Raw genomic sequence first — 21,659 nt, 5'->3', positions numbered from 1 at the left:
TATCTGTCTTGTGTTATTCTCCTGTGGAGATCCGGTATTCATTGCTCCATGTACAACACCTAAGGATATGCCTACAGGAAACATTTGAAAATGACTTTCCTAAAATTTCCAGGCTGGCTCCCCATTTCCAAAAGAGTGGCCTTTCACCCTGGCTATGATAAGAGTCAGTGTGAATTCTAATGTTGATTCTAGGGGGAGATTCTGACCCAAGTTACTGCTCTGGCAAAGACAGGCACAAACCAAGTAAAGCGAAGGACTTTGGGTGCCCACAGGGGAGCCACCCTGGGGACCATGGAGGTGCTGTGCTTGCTGCTTCTGGAAAGCCAGGCTACAGACAGTTGAAGGGTGGAAATGTGCTCCAGGGCAACCCTAGCACCCACTATCCCTTCTCATTTTATTTGTTTAAATATAAACATTATTTTTGGTTGTAAAACAGCTTTTTTTGCCTTTCTTTTCTGCTTCTGTCTCATTCAGGAATTTATAAGCATTTGACCATACTCAAAATGTGCAAGGAAGAATAATGGAAGCCCCTGAATACCTTGATTTGGATGAAATTGACTTTAGTGATGACATATCTGTAAGTATTCCTGTATGCAAGAAATGCTTTCAAGATACTCTGCCTTCAACTTCAGTCTACTTTCTCCATTTTGGTCTGTGTATCCTCGACTCTTCTGACTACATTTAGAAATTGACAGCAGAAATCCTGTGTGGCAGACTCGGTGTGATTTCGGAGGGTCTCTTAGACCAAGAAGTGAATCTCACCTGAGTGTGTGAGTTTTGGAAGACGAGACATTTAACTTCACTGAGCCTTTCATTCCTAATGTGTTCTAATGTTGTAAAAATTATTGATTGAGTATACTTATAAAATGTCTGCATATAGTAGGCACTTTCATAGAGTTAATTCCAAATTCTCTTATGTGGCTGGCTGTTCCACAGCCAGAATTTTCTAGAGTTCACAGGGACACTGACTAAAGAAAAGCCAGGTTGGAATTTATTAATTGATCAACAATAAAAGGAGTCCTTTCAATTGCCATAGGTACCAAAGAACAGATTGTAAGCTTGTTTGGAATATTAAGGAAAATTCACTCATTGATAAGACCTGTACTAGCTGACCTTTGAGGTCCTGGTTAATCCTGTAATGCTGTGGGCTGATGAGTCTCTTCGTTCCCATAACAGCCACAGACTTCCTGCTGCTTAACTCAGGGCTGCTCGGAATGAATTGTCTACGTGCATCTTGCCTTGAGCTGCTTGTGCCTTATCTGGGACCGCATAATCAATTCTGCTACACCAGCAAGCATGTTGGCCTCAAGTGCCCCAGCAAAATTGGTTGACTCTCACAGTATGTGATGAGAAAGTTGCTGTTTCTGAGCTAGCCATGTAATTTTTCTTTCCAGGACCTTCAGGTTCACAACTTCTAACCTTATCTTCCATGGATCTCTCAGGGCCTGGAGCTTTGGGTCACCACTCAAAGTTACCACTTTAAAATTGTCTCAAAAGGATGAACATACTTTATCATGCCTCTAGTAGTGGTATATTCATCTACTTTACTCCTTACCTTGAAGTAAAATATGCATAATGTACACAAGAATTGGATTACTGGGATGAGCTTGATAAATCACCTGTTTTATACAACCTTGGATGAGTCTTTATTGTACCAGAGAAATTTGAATTCAGCATTTGCCTGTTTCTGCTTCAAGACAATTTTTATTAGTCCTCATTAAGACCAATGTGAAGTGATGTGAAGTGAGCTTCTTCCTTCCCATGATATCTCTCTGTCTCCCCTCGCCCACCCTTTCTAAGTCACTGTGCTTGACTAGGAAGTATTCAAAGCAAGGTTCTTTTATGATAACTCCCCTCAAAGTATTTTGAGCATTGTGGGAAGAAGCAAGGAATGTGAATGATAGCATGAGTGTGTGTAGGTAAGATGAAAGGTGTTATAGAAAGGAAAACTGTGTTATAATTGGGAGTTGGATGGTAGCTCTCTGAGCTTTGATAATAATGTTGTGCTTTAAAAGCAAAGGCTTTGAAAGAAGCCAGTCGGGGCTCCTACCTTGTTCTGACCTTTACTGGCTGAATAGCACATTAACCTCACCTTTCTGAGATACACTTAAGGTTGTTTTGAAGATTAAGTAAAATAATAATATATGTGAAACACTTAGCTTGGCACACAGTAAGTTGCTCTTAAAAATGGTAGCTTTTGTTATTATTTCAATGAATAATACAATAATATTTATATGACCAATAGTGAAGAAAGAACTCAAGGGAAAAGACTAGGCATAAAGTCAAGATTTTTTTTTTAATACAACTGAGCAGTTGTATTTACAGAAGAATCATCTGGCAGCAGCCCATAATTTTGATGAATTAGGAATCTTTACTTGAAAGATAATAAAATACATTAAGCAATAACTGAAACCATTTAGCAAACTAGGCTACAGGATTATGCAATAGTTGAGTGTCTATAACTTGACCATTCTAAAACATAAACAAAGATATCCATCTGTAATTGTGTAACTGCTCCCAAAATTTCCCTCCTAAATGTGTTTCTATTGTTTGGTTCTTTAACCTGCATTTAAAATTATATCAGATTTTGAAACTGCATAGAATTGAAATTCTGTGAAATTTCATAGAATTGATGAAACAATAATAATAATAGCTAACATTTATTGAACATTTTACCATGGGGCATGCCTTACCTTGGTTAATCCTCACAGCAGTTTTTTAAGGTTACTGTTACTATCTTCAATTTACAGATGAGGAAACTGTAGCATGACGATTTGATATAATTTGTCCAGGGTCACCCAATTGGTTAGGAGTACTCTGTGTCCAGAGTATTTACTTTTAGCCACAACATTTTACTGCTTCTCCAGGATAAATATAGTTTATGGTTCACATCAGGGGCAATTTTATCTGCTCCATCCCTACCCCAGAAACATTTAATAATACCAGGAGACATATTTTGTTGTCATACTGAGGAGATACTACTAGCATCTAGTGGGTAGAGACCAGAGGCTTCCAAACATCCTGCAATGCACAGCACAATCCCCTGCAATAAGAATCGTCTAGCCCAAAATGTCAATAGTACTGAGCATAAGAAATCTTAGCCTATTTAAATCCCCTTGAAGCTGAAGAAGCTCTGCTTTGGCAATGTCTACAACATAGATTATTTTGTCATAATTTAGTATGATCCAGACTTCATACCTTAATGAAGCCAGAATCATATTGTTCTTAATGATTATGTGGGAAAAGAACTGGAGATAACCTCTTAACTACTGAAATAATTGTTCTCAGGCTATTTAGGTAAACTAAGAACAATGAGTGTTATAGTTTCTTTAAGAGCTAAATGGAGATTATTCAAATGCTAAAATTGAAAAGTGAAGATGTGTTTAACATACTAATTCACTGGCATAAAAAGAAATGTAGTTTCCCGTGAACATGCTTTTTTTTTTTTTGAATTCCATAAACCTCCATCTCTGACAGCCCTCAAGCCTCTTTCCTTGTTAAGTGGCAGGAGGGGGAGGAAACTGCACATTACATCTGAAAAAGATGTTTATGAAAAAGATGCTCAAGTTTAAAGCTCTCCTCCTTACTCTCCAGCTATAGCCCTATTACGTAGTCTAGGCTTTCTGTTCCATGGTTTTTCCCTCTGGTCATGAGCTTGGTTCTTGTTTTAATTAAAACACAAGATGTATATTGGTAGAAAAAAACAACTAGAACTTTTTTTGCCTGTATTTAGTGAGAGAAAACACAGCAACTAATTTATTTTGAAATTTCCCAGACTAGAAAATAATGCACATCCTTCACAAAACACAAAGTTTAAACTATGCATTCTTGTAATCCTGCCATCTAAAAGGGCAGAACATTCTGCAATAGCGGCAGGTCTGCAAGGGAGAGATGATGAAACATAAGCACAAAGGTTGAAAGCACGGTTTTTCTGTCACTATGAATGGGTTCACAGATTTCTCTCTATTCCTATGGAAGCCAGATCGCTGTATCTTAAAAACGAAAACGCTCTGGAATTCTTTGGAGCCATGGTGTCTTTATTTTACTAATGGAGGCCAGTATGGTGCTCTTAAAACTAGTTTCACACATGGTACTAAATAAAGCAGACACTGAACTCTGGATTTCCTGAAGAGCTCGCTCAGCCACCATCTACCCATTGGCTGTGCCACACACTAAGATAAACTCTTGAAGTAAGTTATCTTGTTCAGGCCTCACACATCAGCTTTGCGAGACAAGCTCTGTTTTTAGTCCTTTTGGCAGATGAGAAAATTGGTGCTTAGAGAGCTTGTCTGACATTCACAAGGTTTTAGAGCCAGGACTTAAATCAGTACTATGTGGCCACTTTATTCCTCCCTATCTAAGCAACATAGCTTAGTAGAAATTTCTCTAGACAAGTCATCTCACCCATTACTATCCCTGATGGGAACTGCAGCGATTACAAATTGTTTTCTGGAAGTAAAGGAATTGATAGACATTATAAATAAGTAAAATGAAACCAGTGAATGAGAATTTAAGCAAATCCTTTAATTTTACTGTACCTCACATTCCCATCTTTTAAATAACAAGATCTCAAAGATCTCAACTTATGACCCTGGATTTTATGAAGAAAACATGACAATTTATATATATGTATTGATCGTGTAAACATACACATATACATAAACACATATGTACACATAAGTATATACATACACTCGTATAGGTACATAGCTACATATATACACATACACGTAAATATTTACACATGCATATACATAGGTACACATACAAATAGAAGTAAGAGAAATATTCTGTTGCCTTTCTGTGTTACTCTGACTGCAACTTTGATGGAAGTTGACTTTTTTGGCAATTGCATAAACAATTTTTTTGAGCAGGTCAAATGAAATCAAGATAATACCCTTCCACTTTTCAATCCTCTTTGGTCAAAGCCTTTGCAACCTAGAGTAATAGAACAAAATTAAGTGGGTTCATTTTCCTAAGGTGCTTGAACCACTGTCTGATAGAAAAATTATTCTTATGGTAAACTAATCTCACTTTCAGTGAGTTTTTATATTTTTCTCTCACACAGACTGTGTAGCATTTTTACTAAAAACGCCCACCCCCTTCTGTTTTGTGTGCATTCCTTTTACTCAATTCAATCCCCTGATGCTTCCCCAGATTTTGTTACATTTTGAGAAGGACTCATTTCAAGTAGATCAGGCAATGAGCTGGCATGGGAAAAGAATATAGCTTAGCTGTGAAAAAGAGTATAAAGGTATTCAAGGTACAAAGAACCTGGCTTGCCTTTCTCTCTAGCAAGGAATCTACTAAGATGGACCCTCTTGTACTTCTTCTGTACCTTCTAGAAGGTGACCAACCCTTTCATGTGACCTCTGAGTGGCTCAATCCCTTCTTCACTGTCTCTGTCTATAAGCCCTGCCCTTCCCAGCAGTCACCTCTTATTCACATGGAAACCTTGCTTAGTGCTTCTCAGTGTGATCTAGTTTCAGCAACTGTCCAGAATACTTCAGCTTTATGCAGTGTTTTTTTTTTTGTAATATCCTGCATTTCAAGTCTAAATTGCCTCTCATTCTTCCCTTTCCAACTCAGCATCATCAGAAATCTCACACCTTGTTCTAACATCATATGCCATATGTGTTATCTTGGTTTTTCTTAACACCTGCCAGGAAATGAATTAGGAATCATTTAATCCAGAAAAAGATAAGTTACCTTTTGATAGTCTATTGTTAGTATTAGATCCCAGGACTAGAATCCAGGTTCCCAAACTCCAAATCTTGGACTGGACACCTCTGCCAGAGAAGGTAGAGCATAACTCTACAAATAGAGTGATTTCTAAGAAGAATGAGCACCCACTGGATTTTTTAAAATTTTCCCTGTTACTCTGAAGATAGTCCTGAAAGTTCTTATCTTGCCTGATAGTCAATAGAAATTATTAGATTGACTATGCAGATTATTGACAGAAACTGTTTACCTTTTCATCACAATTAGCTTGTATGCCAACCTAGTCAAAAAGTATTTACTAAACATTAATAGGGTACCAGGCTTTGTTCTAGGCTTGGAGTGAATGACACAGACTTGCTATGCTCCCAAAGTGTGTATAGTATGCTATGTTAATAATTAAGCACATTGGTTGGGCACGGTGACTCACGCCAGTAATCCCAACACTTTGGGAGGCTGAGGTGGGTGGATCATGAGGTCAAGAGATCGAGACCATCCTGGCCAACATGGTGAAGCCCCGTCTCTACTAAAAATACAAAAAATTACCTGGGCATGGTGGTGCATGCCTGAGTTCTAGCTACTTGGGAGGTAGAGGCAGGAAAATTGCTTGAAACTGGAAAACAGCAGTTACAGGGGGGCGGGATCCCACCATTACCCCCCCGCCTGGTTGAAAAAGAAAGACTCGGTCCAAAAAAAAAAAAAAATAAAATAAGTACATTATGAAATGTTAGGTTAACTTCATGGTAGGTCACATTTGATTATAATACTAAACTCCATTCTTGGCAATGAGTCCTTATATTTTGACAGTGATTGATTATTGGTTCACAATTAAAAATAGACTATCATTGAAATTGAACAAGGTTTATGACTGGCCATCTGCTCTACTACGGCATACATTTTTCTTGTAATTCTTTTATCATTCACAATTTTTGCTTCTATAATTGTGATTATTTTGGCTTCATTATCAAATGCTCATTTTGGTACTTTTAAATATAATAATATAATTGCTAACATTTATTGAACACTTACTGTGCATCAGACGCTCTTCTCAGGTTTTATATTACTAGTTCATAACCCTCCCAGACATAACGTAATGAAGGTACAGTCAGACCCCTGTTTATACCAATGAAGAAACTGATATACAGAGGTTAACTAAGATTAATTGGCTAGAAAATGGTGAAGTGAGGATATAATGCAGGTAGTCTGATTCTAGAATCCATATTTGTAATCACTGCATTGAGAATTGCTTCTGCTGGGCCCCATGGTCACCTCTGGTTTACCCAGTTCAGGTAGATCTCTTCTCCATCTATGTCCACTTCTTATTATACAATAGAAGGAGGTCATTCAATACATTTATCAAGTGGATCTTCATCTCTTGCGTAACTACACACTATATTAATTAAATTAACATTGCAATAGAGTAGTTCCTGATGTACTCTTAAAATGTTCAAAAGAGTTACTGAGTTTTCTCAAATAGTAACCACAAACAAAGTCTTAACATAAAAGATTTAAAAAAAAAAAAAACACCTCGAGGGAGGGATCCAAGATGGCCTATTAGGAGCAGCTCAGGATTGCAGCTCCCAGTGAAAGCACAGAGGGTGAGTGGACGCCACATTTCCAGATGGATTTTTATTGCCCACAGACCAGGAGATTCCCAGGTGGAGGAGCCCTACCAGTCACCAGCCCAGCTGGTTTGGCCGGCGCAGCTGTTCTCCATACAAAATGCACGGGTCTGGGTGCCATTTTAGCTGGTGATTGGAGCTCTGGGAATGCAAAGTCGCCCATTCATCTGATTAAAAAGGGCACTGAAACAGGGAGCCGGGCCAGGAGATTCCCAGGCAAAGAAGCGCCACAAATCTCAGTGCCACTGTTTCAGCCGGAGCAGTGGGTCACCACATGGGAAATCACACAGATCCCAGTGCCTTTTCAACAGGCAACTGGAACACCTGGGAGACAGTCGACCGTTCAACTAAAAAAAAAAAAAAAAAAAAAAGGCTGAGGCAGGGAGCCAGGTGATCAGGCTTGGCTGGTCCCACCCCCCACAAAAAAACAGCAATTGGAAATGCTCTGGATTGAGAGTTTCACAGCAAGCACAGCTGAACCCAGGATGGTCCAGCTCTGTGGGGGAGGGGCATCCACCATTACCGAGGCAGTCCACCACTACGGAGGTAGTTTGCCATTGCTGAAGCAGCCCGCCATTGCTGAAGCAGTCCGCCATTGCCAAGGCAGCCCACCATTACAGAGAGAGTCCGCCATTATAGAGGTGGCCCACCTTGCCAAGGCAGTTCTAACTACACCTGTATAAACAGTACTGCAGGGAAGTTCACATGGCTACGTCCTCGCTGGACAGGGCAGCCCTGAAAAAAGGCAGCAGCAAAAGATAAACTCATAAATAAAGTCCTAACTCCCTGGGACAGAGCACCTGGGGAAAAAAAAGGTGGGGGGAGTAGTTATGAGTTCTGCTGCAGCAGACTTGAAAATACCTGCCCAGGAGCTCTGAATGAACAATGGAGCTCACAGCTCAGCACTTGAGCTCCTATAAAGGATAGACTGTCTCCTCAAGCAGCTCACTGACCCCCGAATATCCAAAGAGTCACCTCATAAAGGAGAGCTCCGACTGACATTTGGCAGATATCCGTCTGGTACAAAGACAGCAGAAGAAGAAACTGGCAGCAACCCTTACTGTTCTGCAGCAGCTGCAGGTGATCCCCAGGCAAACAGGGCCTGGAGTAGACCTCAGTCCTACAGCAGAGGGGCCAGACTGTTAGAAGGAAAACTAAGAAACAGAAAGAAATAACTTCATCATCAACAAACTGGATATCCACTCAGAGACCCAATCTGAAAGTCAACAACTACAAAGATGACAGGTGGATAAACCCACAAACATGGGAAGAAACCAGTGCAAAAAGGATGAAAACACCCAAAACCAGAATGCCTGTCCTCCTACAAGGGATCACAACTCCTCACCAGCAAGGGAACAAGGCTGGATGGAGAATGAGTGTGATGAATTGACAGAATCAGGCTTCAGAAGGTGGGTAATAAGAAACTTCTGTGAGCTAAAAGAACATGTTCTAACCCAATGCAAAGAAACTAAGAACTTGAAAAAAGATTTGATGAAATGCTAATGAGATTACAACTTAGAGAGGAATATAAGTTAATTGATGGAGCTGAAAAACACAACACGAGAACTTCACAAAGCATACACAAGTTTCAACAGCCAAATTGACCAAGTAGAAGAAAGGATATCAGAAGTCAAAGATCAACTCAATGAAATAAAATGAGAAGGCAAGATTAGAGAAAAAAGGGTAAAAAGGAATGAACAAAGTCTCCAAGAAATATGGGACTATGTGAAAAGACCTAATCTACATTTGATAGGTGTACCTGAGTGTGACGGAGAGACTGAATCCAAGCTGGAAAATACTCTTCAGGATATTATCCAGGAAAACTTCCCCAACCTAGTAAGGCAAGCCAATATTCAAGTCCAGGAAATACAGAGAACACCGCAAAGATATTCCTCAAGAAGAGCAATCCCAAGGCACATAATTGTCAGATTCACCAAGATTGAAATGAAGGAGAAAATGCTAAGGGCAGCCAGATAGAAAGGTCAGGTTACCCAAAAGGGAAGCCCATCAGACTCACAGCAGATCTCTCAGCAGAAACCCTACAAGCCAACATTCAACATCCTTAAAGAAAAGAACTTTCAACCCAGAATTTCATATCCAGCCAAACTAAGCTTCATAAGTGAAGGAAAAATAAAATCCTTTGCAAACAAGCAAGTACTCAGAGCTTTCATCACCACCAGGCCTGCTTTACAAGAGCTCGTGAAAGAAGCACTAAACATAGAAAGGAACAACCAGTACCAGCCACTCCAAAAACATGCCAAATGGTGAAGAGCATCAGCACAATGAAGAAACTGCATCAACTAACGGGCAAAACAGCCAGCTAGCATCAAAATGGCAGGACCAAATTCACACATAAAAACATTAACCCTAAATGTTAATGGGCTAAATGCTCCAATCAGAAGACACAGACTGGCAAATTGGATAAAAATCCAAAACCCATCAGTGTGCTATATCCAGGAAACCCATCTCACATGCAGGGATACACAAAGGCTCAAAATAAAGGGATAGAGGAAGATTTACGAAGCAAATGGAGAGAAAAAAAAAGCAGGAGTTGCAATCCTAGTCTCTGATAAAATAGACTTTAAACCAACAAAGATCAAAAGAGACAAAGAAGGACATTACATAATCGTAAAAGGATCAATGCAACAAGAAGAGCTAACGATCCTGAATATATACACAACCAATACAGGAGCACCCAGATACATAAGGCAAGTTCTTAAGGACTTACAAAGTGACTTAGACTCCCACAAAATAATAGTGGGAGACTTTAACACCCCATTGTCAGTATTAGATCAATGAGACAGAAAATTAACAAGGATATCCACGACTTGAACTCAGACCTGGACCAAGCAAACCTAATAGACATTTACAGAACTCTCCACCACAAATCCACAGAATATACATTCTTCTCAGCAGCACATCACACCAACTCTAAAATAGACCATGTAACTGGAAGTAAATCACTCCTCAGCAAATGCAAAAGAACAGAAGTCATAACAGTCTCTTAGACCACAGTGCAATCAAGTTAGAACTCAGAATTGAGAAACTGACTCAGAACTGCACAGCTTCATGGAAACTGAACAACTGGCTCTTGAATGTTGACTGGATAAACAATGAAATGAAGGCAGAAATTAAGATGTTCTTCGAAACCAACGAGAGCGAAGACACAACATACCAGAATCTCTGGGACACATTTAAAGAAGTCTCTAGAGGAAAGTATAGAGCAATAAATGCTCACATGAGAAGCAAGGAGAGATCTAAAATCGACACCCTATTGTCAAAATTGAAAGAGCAAGAGGAGCTAGATCCAAAAAACACAAAACCTAGCAGAAGACAAGAAATAACGAAAATCAGAGCAGAACTGAAGGAGATAGAGACACAAGAAACCCTTCAAAAAAATCAATAAATCCAGGATCTGGTTTTTCAAAAAGATCAACAAAATAGACCACTAGCCAGTTTAATAAAAAAGAAAACAGAGAATAATCAAATAGATGCAATAAAAAATGATAAAGGGGATATCACCACAGATTCCACAGAAATTAAAACCATCATCAGAGATTATTACAAACAACTCTATGCACATAAACTAGTAAATCTGGAAGAAATGGATAAATTCCTGAACACTTGCCTCCTCCCAAGCCTAAACCAGGAAGAAGCCGAAACCCTGAATAGACCAATAACAAGGTCTGAAGTTGAGGCAGCAATTAAGAGCCTACCACCCAAAAAAAGCCCAGGTCCAGATGGGTTCACAGCCAAATTCTACCAGACATACAAAGAGGAGCTGGTACCATTCCTTCTGAAACTATTCCAAACAATCCAAAAAGAGGGAATCCTTCCCAAATCATTTTATGAGACCAACATCATCCTGATACCAAAACCTGGCAGAGACTCAACAAGAAAAGAAAACTTCAGGCCAATATCCATGATGAACATAAATGCAAAAATCTTCAATAAAATACTGGCAAACCGATTTCAACAGCACATCAAAAAGCTTATCCACCACGATCAAGTAGGCTTCATCCCAGGGATGCAAGCCTGGTTCAACATACACAAGTCTATAAACATAATTCACCACATAAACAGAACCAAAGACAAAAACCACATGATTATCTCAATTGATGCAGAGAAGGCTTTGACAAAATTCAACAGCCCTTTATGCTAAAAACCCTCAATAAACTAGGTATTGACGGAATATGACTCAAAATAATAAAAGCTATTTATGACAAACCAACAGCCAATATCATACTGAATGGGCAAAAGCTGGAAGCATTGCCTTTGAAATCTGGCACTAGACAAGGATGCCCTCTCTCACCACTCCTATTCAAGATAGTACTGGAAGTTCTAGCCAGAGCAATCAGGCAAGAAAAAGAAATAAAGGGTATTCAAATAGGAAAGCAGGAAGTCAAATTGTCTCTATTTGCAGACGACATGATTGTATATCTAGAAGACCCCATCGTCTCAGCCCAAAATCTCCTGAAACTGATAAGCAAATTCAGCAAAGCCTCAGGATACAAAATCAATGTGCAAAAATAGCAAGCATTCCTATACACCAATAACAGACTTAAAGAGAGCCAAATCAAGAATGAACTGCCATTCACAATTGCTACAAAGAGAATAAAATAGCTAGGAATCCAACTAACAAAGGATGTAAAGGACCTCTTCAAGGAGAACTACAAACCACTGCTCAACGAAATCAGAGAGGACACAAACAGATGGAGAAACATTCCATGTTCCTGGTTAGGATGAATCAATATCGTGAAAATGGCCATACTGCCCAAAGTAATTTACAGATTCAACACTATCCCCATCAAGCTACCAATGACCTTCTTCACAGAACTGGAAACAAACACCTTAAACTTCATATGGAACCAAAAGAGAGCCCACATAGCCAAGTCAATCCTAAGCAAAAAGAACAAAGCAGGAGGCATCACACTACCAGACTTCAAGCTATACTACAAGACTACAGTAATCAAAACAGCATGGTAGTGGTACCAAAACAGTGATATAGACCAATGGAACAGAACAGAGGCCTTGGAGGCAACACAACACATCTACAACCATCTGATCTTTGACAAACCTGACAAAAACAAGCAATGGGGAAAGGATTTCCTGTTTAATAAATGGTGTTGGGAAAACTGACTAACCATGTGCAGAAAACAGAAGCTGGACCCCTTCCTGACACCTTACACTAAAATTAACTCCAGATGGATTAAAGACTTAAACATAAAACCTAACACCATAAAAACCCTAGAAGAAAATCTAGGCAAAACCATAGGCAAGGACTTCATGACCAAAACACCAAAAGCATTGGCAACTAAAGCCAAAATAGACAAATGGGACCTAATCAAACTCCACAGCTTCTGCACAGCAAAAGAAACAGTCATTAGAGTGAACGGGCAACCAACAGAATGGGAAAAAATTTTTGCAATCTACCCATCTGACAAAGGGCTGATATCCAGAATCTACAAAGAACTAAAACAGATTTACAAGAAAAAAGCAAGCCCATTCAAAAGTGGGTGAAGAATATGAACAGACACTTTACAAAAGAAGGCATACATGAGACCAACAAACATATGAAAAAATGCTCATCATCACTGGTCATTAGAGAAATGCAAATCAAAACTACATTGAGATACCATCTCATGCCAGTTAGAATGGTGATCATCAAAAAATATGGAGACAACAGATGCTGGAGAGGATGTGGAGAAATAGGAACACTTTTACACTGTTGGTGGGAGTGTAAATTAGTTCAACCATTGTGGAAGACCATGTGGCGATTCCTCAAGGACCTAGAAATAGAAATTCCATTTGACCCAGCAATCCCGTTACTGGGTATATATTCAAAGGATTATAAATCGTTCTACTATAAGGACACGTGCACACGAATGTTCGTTGCAGCACTGTTTACAATAACAAAGACCTGGAACCAACCCAAATACCCATCGATGATAGACTGGTCAGGGAAAATGTGGCACATATACACCATGGAATATTATGCAGCCATCAAAAATGATGAGTTTGTGTCCTTTGTAGGGACATGGATGAACCTGGAAACCATCATTCTCAGCAAACTGACACAAGAACAGAAAATCAAACACCGCATGTTCTCACTCATAGGTGGGTGTTGAACAATGAAAACACATGGACACAGGGAGGGGAGCATCACACACTGGGCTATGTCGGGGGGAAATAGGGGAGGGACAGTGGGGGGTAGGGAGTTGGGGAGAGATAGCATAGTGAGAAATGCCAGATATAGGTGAAGGGGAGGAAGGCAGCAAATCACACTGCCATGTGTGTACCTATGCAACAATCTTGCATTTTCTTCACATGTACCCCAAAACCTAAAATGCAATTTAAAAATTAAACTAAATTTTAAAAAAGAAAACCTCTTAGAAGGAAGATATGATAAAAATGAGGTAGCAAAGCAAAATTCAAATTCATTTGAAAACAGGATTAGTTATAATAAGTTTCATTAATGTAACTCAAATGGCGGGAAGAAATGAATTTAAAGCAGAGTGGGATAGAGGCATGAAAATGTGGGTCACCAGTATCTGTACCATGTAGAGGTAGTTGCTGTAACTGGGGGTATAGTTAAGGTCATCTGTGAAAACATGGAATGTGGAAAGAGAAGAACATTCCAAAAATTGAACTGTGCAAAAGTATATCCTATGTGGTAGGGTCTAGAAAAAGAGGTTTCTACAAAAGAACTGGAGATAAGTTTTCAGAGATAAAAAAATGAAAACTAAGGGAGCTAAAGGGGCAAGGGGGGGGGGGGAATTTAAGGAGTTTAAAACAATAGTTGATGGTGGCAAATAGGTCATTATAAAGATGAGATGAAAAGTGCCCTCCGGAAGACCCCTTGGTGGCCCTAATAAACACAGTGTCTTTTGCATGATAGGCAGAGCCCTATCATGAGGGCTGGAGGAGTAAGTACAGAGATGAGATAATAGAAACAAGAACAGAGACAATTCTTTCAAAAGAGATGGCTGATGAATGCAAGAGCAGAAAGGCCCATGCTCAGTCAAGGAGGCAGAGTGTCTTGAAGTGGTAGGAGTGCTTGCTTATCTTTATAGGATGAAAGGAGAAAGCCAACGGTGAGAGTGGGCTGAGGAAAGGGAGGGAGGAAAGAATGGTGGCAGGCAGGAGTCCTGAGGAGATGGGAAAAGAGGAAACCTGAGCCCCAGCAAAGGGCTGGCAGTGGAGGAGCAGACTGTTAGTGCCATGTTGTAAGAGAAGGGGCAGTGGAACACAGTTTGTAATGGAGGGCATGAAGTCTTCCTGAACTGGAAGTGCATGCCTTTGGAGGGAAGGCCAAAATTTTAGAAAAATATTATGTTCTGAAAATCTCTCTTCAGCTGCATGTCTCTGCTGTCACTCCCAGCTTTGCTTGTACACATTATTGCCATTGTTTTTATTGTGTGCCTGTTGACATACCTGCCGGAATTTTGGAAAACTGTGTGAGAAATCATGAATTTCACCATGGTTGTTTGGATGGCTGGATTAATTGTTTCTTTTGGAAACTTTTATGGGGCTTTAGTAGTTTAACAGTCTCCAGCTTGCAAAGGTGCTTGGGATGTTAGTTCTTTCATTTTCTGTGGCTCATTACCATTTGAGTAATGTCTGCTCGTTCGCTCAGTTGGCTCCAGTTTTCAGGAATAAGGGCCAAGGCTTTTCAGCCCTGAACAATATCTAGGGTGGTCAGAGATCCCTGCAGCCCAATGTAGAAATCACGCATTGTCATTATGAATCGCATGCATGTTCCGACTGTTTTACATGGCATGGTGACAAAACTGACTGGCGTAGGCTGGGCTGTATAGGATGATCTTGCACCATATCAACTCTGTGAAGTGGTTGAAGCTGACTTTTCAGTGTCAGCCCTGGGCTGCAGACTCTCTTGAGTGAGGAAAGAACAAAGAGAAGCCAAATAACGTACCAAAATAGGCTGAGTTATATTTCCTTTCCTTTCTAGTCCCAGCTCTACCCCTGTCTTCCCGCCTCACTAGCTCTTATATCTTCGTTTACTGAGCTTAAAATCATGGCAGAAATAAAGATGAGGAGGTAAGCTCTGAAAGCAAACATAGAAAACAGGATAAAGAGAAGAGGCAGACATTTATTAGAGCTCTACAGTTTGTAAAATGATTGCATCTACATTATCTCATATAATTATCTGTGTTTTACACATAAGGAAACTGAGCCCCAGAGACATTAAATGAATTATTTGTCCAGAACCATAGAGTTAATAAGTGTCAGAACTAGGACTTCAATCTAGATCTTATGGCTCCAAATTCATCGTCCTTTATACAAAAGGTTAAGCCATCAGCTAGTATTCATGCTATTAATATATTAAGAATTTTTAAAAATATAAAATGATTTATTGCTAGGCTTGCAATTATGGGTTTTTCTAAGATTAGTGCTATGTAAATATTAGCTACTGACATTATTATTACTACTGCCACCAAAATTATGGACTGAACTATATCCCTGCCTCATTAGTTCTCATATCTAGAGGAACTTATTTAATTCAGTTTAATAATTGCCTAGTATCTTGGGTAAATAAAATATTGTCCACATCTTTGGGAAGCAGAGAAAGCAGTTACGTAAACATATAGGAGAACCATCATGTGATGAGTTTGTAATGGACATATGCCTAACATAAGGAAATAATACAGAACAATGGTTCTCAAACTTCATTATGCATCAGAATCACCTATGTGGCTTGTGAAAAAACAGATCGCTGGGCCCCACCATTAGAGTTCCTGATTCAGTAAGTCTGAGATGGAGCCCAAGAATGTGAATTTCTAACAAATCCTAGGCTGTGTTGATACCACTCGTCCAGAGACCACACTTTGGAAGTTGGCATTAATTCCTTATGGGTCAGGGGGTCTGAAAAGATTGTGTAGAAGTGATACCTAGGCAAAGCCTGAAGAATTAAAAGGTGTTTGCTTAGGAAAATGGGCAAAATGGCATTTCAGGTAGATGGAATAGCATATGTAAAGGTATAGACAGGCAAAACAACAGGTAGGGCAACCACCAAGAATTTGTTATTGCCACAATCAAAAGAAGTAGACAATGTGAGATGAGGCTGAGCTCATGGAAGGCTTTAGGTGCCGTGCTAAGGCATATGGTCTTTGTCCTTTAGGCTGTGCAGAGCGTTAGTCAAATTTTTATTTCAGAAAGCTGATTAATTCTAGTGTTAGTATAAAGGCCTAGAGGAAAGTCCCACTTACTATCTAAACATGAAAGAGCTCCTTTGAATGTCTATAATATTATGCCCAGGGATTAGTCAATATGTACACATCTTGTTATTTCAGTTAAACAGTTAATCAGTCCCTGTGTGCCATGCACATATACAAATCAAAAATATCATTTTTTCCCCCAAGTGCTTATGGAAGCCAACACCTACAGATAAGAAATGCCACAGCACAAGACCAGGCAGAAACTTACCAAGAGGAGAAAAGAGAAAAGTCAGTAAGAGCTAAAGCAATCAGCCAGGGCTTCATGGATAAGCAGAGCACAGCTGGCCTTGCCTTGTGGGATGGTGGCATTTGCATGGCTGGAGGAGGGCACTGCAGGAAAGGGGGACCCCTGAGTAAAGAAACAGAAGTCAAACAAAACTTTGGAAGCACAGGGACATTGAAGAGGCAGAGGAAGCTGGTCAACCTTTGATGGAGCTCTTCCTCAGTCATGGTAGAGAAGTGGAAAAGAAGTCTGGAAAACAAATTTAGATCAAAAAGCCTATTTTCACTAGGAATAACCTCTGGAAGAATTCTATAACAGGAATAAATTATAGAGATAGAAGATGTAATACTTCTCAACTAACTGCAAGTCCCCTCTTCACTCTTCTCACCCAAGGACAATAGGAGTCAAGGGAACAGGCTACAAAAGCTTGGATTGGAGGACACAGGCAGGGAAGATGCACTGGGCTTTGGTTCCCATAGGGCCAAACTGACAGTAGTTGCTGCCCTGGGAGCCTGCCATTGTCCTGAGAATGAGGTATGTTGGCAATCTGACAGTTCCTTATAAAAGGCCATCTGTCCTGTGAACTGGGATGAAGGCCTGGGAAGCCCTCCATTCCAGCTCCCAGATGGTAGCACAATGCATACTTGCAAGGGAGACTTCTTGGATCATTTGCTCATTCCCAAATTTGCAAATGTGGAAACATTTTTGGATGTTGGTTTTGTGAGCTCTGTGTTTCCTGTGCATTTCTTCACATCACAGCTTAACAATCTTCATAGCATTCCCTTAAGCCTTCTCTTCCATCCAAAGAGTAGTGTTTATACTTACTGAAACATCCGCAAATTGATTTTGTCTTGTCTTTATAAAAAATGATGGATTTGTTCACAATGTAGATTGGAGTCACTGCCAAATTTGACGTTCCATATACCCTTAAAATTTATCAAAACTTTGACTTTCTGGATAACCTATCATCCTGTTTAGATTGCTGTACTTTTTTATTTCTAGTCCCAGGAGTAGCAAATGATATTTTCTCTAGTCATTGTTACCAGAGAATTAAAATAGATGCCTTCACCAAAGTGACTTCCTATGTGACTCTGGGTGGAGAGGCAAAGTGCCATAAGTGATTTAGTTTGAGGCAGTGGCAGTGGCTTAGCTAGGCTAGTGTCTGCCTGTGACTCGGTCCCCATACCAGCCAGGTGCTGCTCAAATTTAAACCTCATTAGTTAAAACTTACTGCGCACTGTGGGCCTTTGAGGGCAAATAAGAAGAGTTGAAGCAATAGCGAATTCTTCAGAGATTCTGATACGTCTGACTTTAGGGTGGGAGATGGCAGTTAGGAAGCATGTGCCTCGAAATACAGATAGCAGCTCACCCATTTTAATCAGATATCTATCATTAAGTCCAGTGAAAAAATCTTACTGAATTTTTCATTAACTATATTTAAACACAGTTCATCTTAGATTCTCTCTTTCTAAAACCTTGCCTTGGATGAAAAGAAAAGAAAAAAAAAAAGAATGAGACTTTGCCAAAGGGTGTTTCATGGGACACATGGCAACCAAAACAAAAGGCCCAATTTTAATTGAATTATAGGCTGTGTAATTATTTAACCTGTACCAGCTGGTCTCAAGAAGCTACCAGATTCCTTAGAGAGCTTGTACTTGGCCAGAAACATAAGGTACCTTATTAGTACCAAGAAAAATGCTTTCTGTACCCATGTTACCCCAGACCCCCAAAGAACATAACATGAAAAAAAAATACTTATAGGTTAATTTGGGGTTTAAGAGGCAGTCATCCCTCCCTCTGAGCATGTGGGTGGGTTTGCGAAAGCACCTGTAGTCTCTGAGGCATGGCCAATATAAACAGGATGTTATTGCATCAGACAGGTAAGGGCAATTTCTCTAATTAGTCATTGGAGATTTCATTTTTCGCTTGCAAATACTGGAAATTAATTTGCTTGTGACATGCAGTTGGCAAACTGACAATATCTACAACAGTTCCACCCTATGTCTTGCTGTCCTGGTTGCCTGGGGAAAGCACAAGGACATCTCAATGCAGACGCTTTGCTTCATCTATCGACATCAAGCTAACTAAAGTACCTTCTTAGTGATAAATGTGTCCTAATTACACATTCCTCACTTGTAATGCTAGAGTAATCCTAATGAGTTTCCTGTGATCATTTTTCTTTTAGATTAAATGCTTTCTCTCAATCCCCCCAAATTTTGCAGTGGTGAAATAATTTATAATACAAACTCATTCACATTAAGAACATTGTCCCTAGAGGTAAAAAGCAAAGTAGTTTTAGGAAGCTGCATTTTATGAATTAAAGTATGAGTGTGATTGAAGATAATCCCTGACTTGGTCTTTTATTAGAGAACAAGTTTATTTTACTTATTTTGTTTTAAAACACCCTCCTCTAAAGAAAGATTGATTGGCATCACATGTCATCCCCATAAATCATAGCTATTGATTTTACATTTGTTTTAGCCCGTCCAATCATATGCCCCCTTGTGTCATAATTTGTTATCCCAAAAACCAGCCTTTAAGTGGCTGCTGAAATTGAGCCCAGAGTCTGGTTTCTTTCCACTCAAACTAATCTATATGCGAAAGAGATGAGCTTTCAAACACAGAACCATACCCCTCTTAACTATCTATGACATTACCTTGGTATTTCCCATGGAGATAATGGATGCTATGCACTGAAACCTGTGGCAAGTGGCAACATTAGGGACTTTTGCATAGTCCAGTCAGCATCGGCCCAGACATGTCTCCTAACTGTCCCCAATGTTGCAGGAAGTCAGGTGCTCCTGTACTAGGCTTTTCACAGACAAGCTCATCCTTAGGATTCAGAATGCAATTATCAAGGCCATCTTCTTGAAACTCTCAGGGTCACACAGTTCTTCTGTCTTCCACAAGTAGCAGAAGTGATAAGAGGAGGAGAGTGTCTGCAGGCTATGCCCACTGATTTTTGTTAAAGAAGGTCTGCCCAGCCCTCTTTTTAAACTACATGTGGTTAGATGCTTGCAGGTAGATCTTAGGATGCTGCCAGATCACCACACAGCTCGTTTAGGGTAAAATGAGATAAATTTTCTGAAAATACATGTTGTACCCAAGTATCACTTCTTGTATTTTGTTTTTCTGGCCAATCTGAGTGAATGCTTGGATTTTAAATTTTGATTTTATGCCCTCTCTTTTCTGGCTTTCCATTCAGTATTCAGTCACATCACTCAAGACGATCCCAGAGCTGTGCCGAAGATGTGATACGCAAAACGAAGACAGATCAGGTAGGTTTTGCTCCTCCCCTCTCCTCCTTTCCTGACTTAGTGATAAGGGCTCCTGGAAAACTGTTTTCCCTCACATTGGTCTCCTCCTGCTTTTTGTTTTCTTTTCCCTTTATGGCTTCTCCACGTACACCACCCCCCACCTCATGTCCTTCCTTCAACAAACAGATGTTATGTCATCTGAAAAAGTATAGCAGGACAGGGAGGCCCTAATGAGGACTCAGCTGTGTACAGTTAAATAAATGTTCAGAGATCATCTCGGCATCTCCAAACCACAGTATATGCAGCAATTTACTGAAAACCCGAGAAACCATTGGTGACAAAACATAATGATGTAGGCGCCAATGAAAAAATGTTGGATGCATTTACTACCCATATGGCAAGGACCAGCTTGAGGGATGGTGCTTTGCCAAAGTCGGAAACCCTATCATAGATGCGACATGATAGAATCTGCAATAAGGCATACTGCAACAGTTAAGATTAAAGCAAAGGCTTTGGAGTTTAATAGTGTAAACTAAACAGAGAATTATGGCATATAGATGAAAACCAGCCGGTCAACCTTTCCTCCTTACACCCGCACCCCCAACAAAAAAAAAGTACATTCAGAGTTGTTTTCCCTCTGTATATCAAATTAAGCTTCTCTGCTTTTCCTTAGATGATGGGCAAAAATGAAAATAAAAAAGGATATTGATGGGAATTATACCATGCTATGAAACTGTTTATTATTTTTTCTAAGTAATTACTCTATGGCATCATCACTAACCTTGCCAAAGCCGGACCTCCCCTGATAGTCACTAGAATCCTGAGAACCTGATAATCCTCAAATTATGTGTATTGTGTTTAAAAATAAACAGATGTGCCTTACCTATACAGCTACTAGAATTCTAGGCCTTTCTAATGAAAAGGATTTTTACGAAGCTAATTTACTTTTCCCCCGGACTGTTTGTTTTCTTTTGACATTTTGCTTAGGAGAGACAGGAAAAATAATTAGTCTTTCTAGATTTGTTTATCTCAGTGTTTGTGTGTGTGTGTGTAAATGAAAGTAACGCTTCCATGCTTGGGTCAGATACATCAGAGAAGATAGTTTTCTGTTCAGATAAAAGCTTTTACTTACCTTCACTTATTTTTTATTTCAAAAACATTCAAGTTCATGTAAGATTTAGTAGAGGCTCTTGGCTATAAATCTTATAAGGATGTGTCTGCTTAAAAGGCAGTGCTCGTTTCAAACTTGAACCAATGACTGCTATCAATGGCATAGGTAGCAGACTGCAGTGGCAAGGCTGCCAACATCAGAGTCACCGGGCCTGGGTTCGAGTTAGAGTTCAGGCACTTATCAGCTAAATGACCCTGAATCTGTGACTAGTTGTCTATAAAATAGAGAAGAAACCTGTACCAATGTTGCCCAGCTGTTCTTTGGATCAAAATTAAGTGATGTATCAAAAGGGTACTTTGCAGATACAAGATTTTCTTTTTTCTTTATTTGGACATAGGGAATAAGAGAGAAGAAATAATAGCAAATGCTTCATTAGTGCTTAATGTGGGTACTATTGTAAGTCCTCTACTTATATTAATCCCATTAATCCTA

At 39.6% G+C, this 21,659-nt stretch overlaps 1 protein-coding gene across 11 annotated transcripts in view; it reads left to right on the top strand.

The window, feature by feature from the left end:
* SNCAIP (synuclein alpha interacting protein) overlaps window positions 1-21,659 on the top strand; it is a 155,972-nt gene that overhangs the window by 72,874 nt on the left and 61,439 nt on the right. For 9 of the 11 annotated variants that reach the window (XM_032269567.1, XM_032269643.1, XM_032269867.1 and 6 more), the window contains 2 exons: window positions 475-577; window positions 20,005-20,077. In XM_032269567.1, coding sequence (XP_032125458.1) covers window positions 521-577; window positions 20,005-20,077 — 130 coding nt within the window. In that variant the 5' untranslated portion in view covers window positions 475-520. Of the gene's footprint in view, window positions 1-474; window positions 578-17,192; window positions 17,334-20,004; window positions 20,078-21,659 lie in introns of those variants that run through there. The other 2 variants (XM_032270176.1, XM_032270038.1) reach the window with 2 other exon arrangements.

The sequence above is a fragment of the Sapajus apella genome, unplaced genomic scaffold (genome assembly GCF_009761245.1).
Source record: "Sapajus apella isolate SASKATOON/1434 unplaced genomic scaffold, GSC_monkey_1.0 scaffold1, whole genome shotgun sequence".
In the NCBI taxonomy this organism is placed as follows: Eukaryota; Metazoa; Chordata; class Mammalia; order Primates; family Cebidae; genus Sapajus; species Sapajus apella.
Note: the sequence above shows the minus strand (reverse complement) of the source record. Positions and strands in the feature narration are given on the sequence as shown.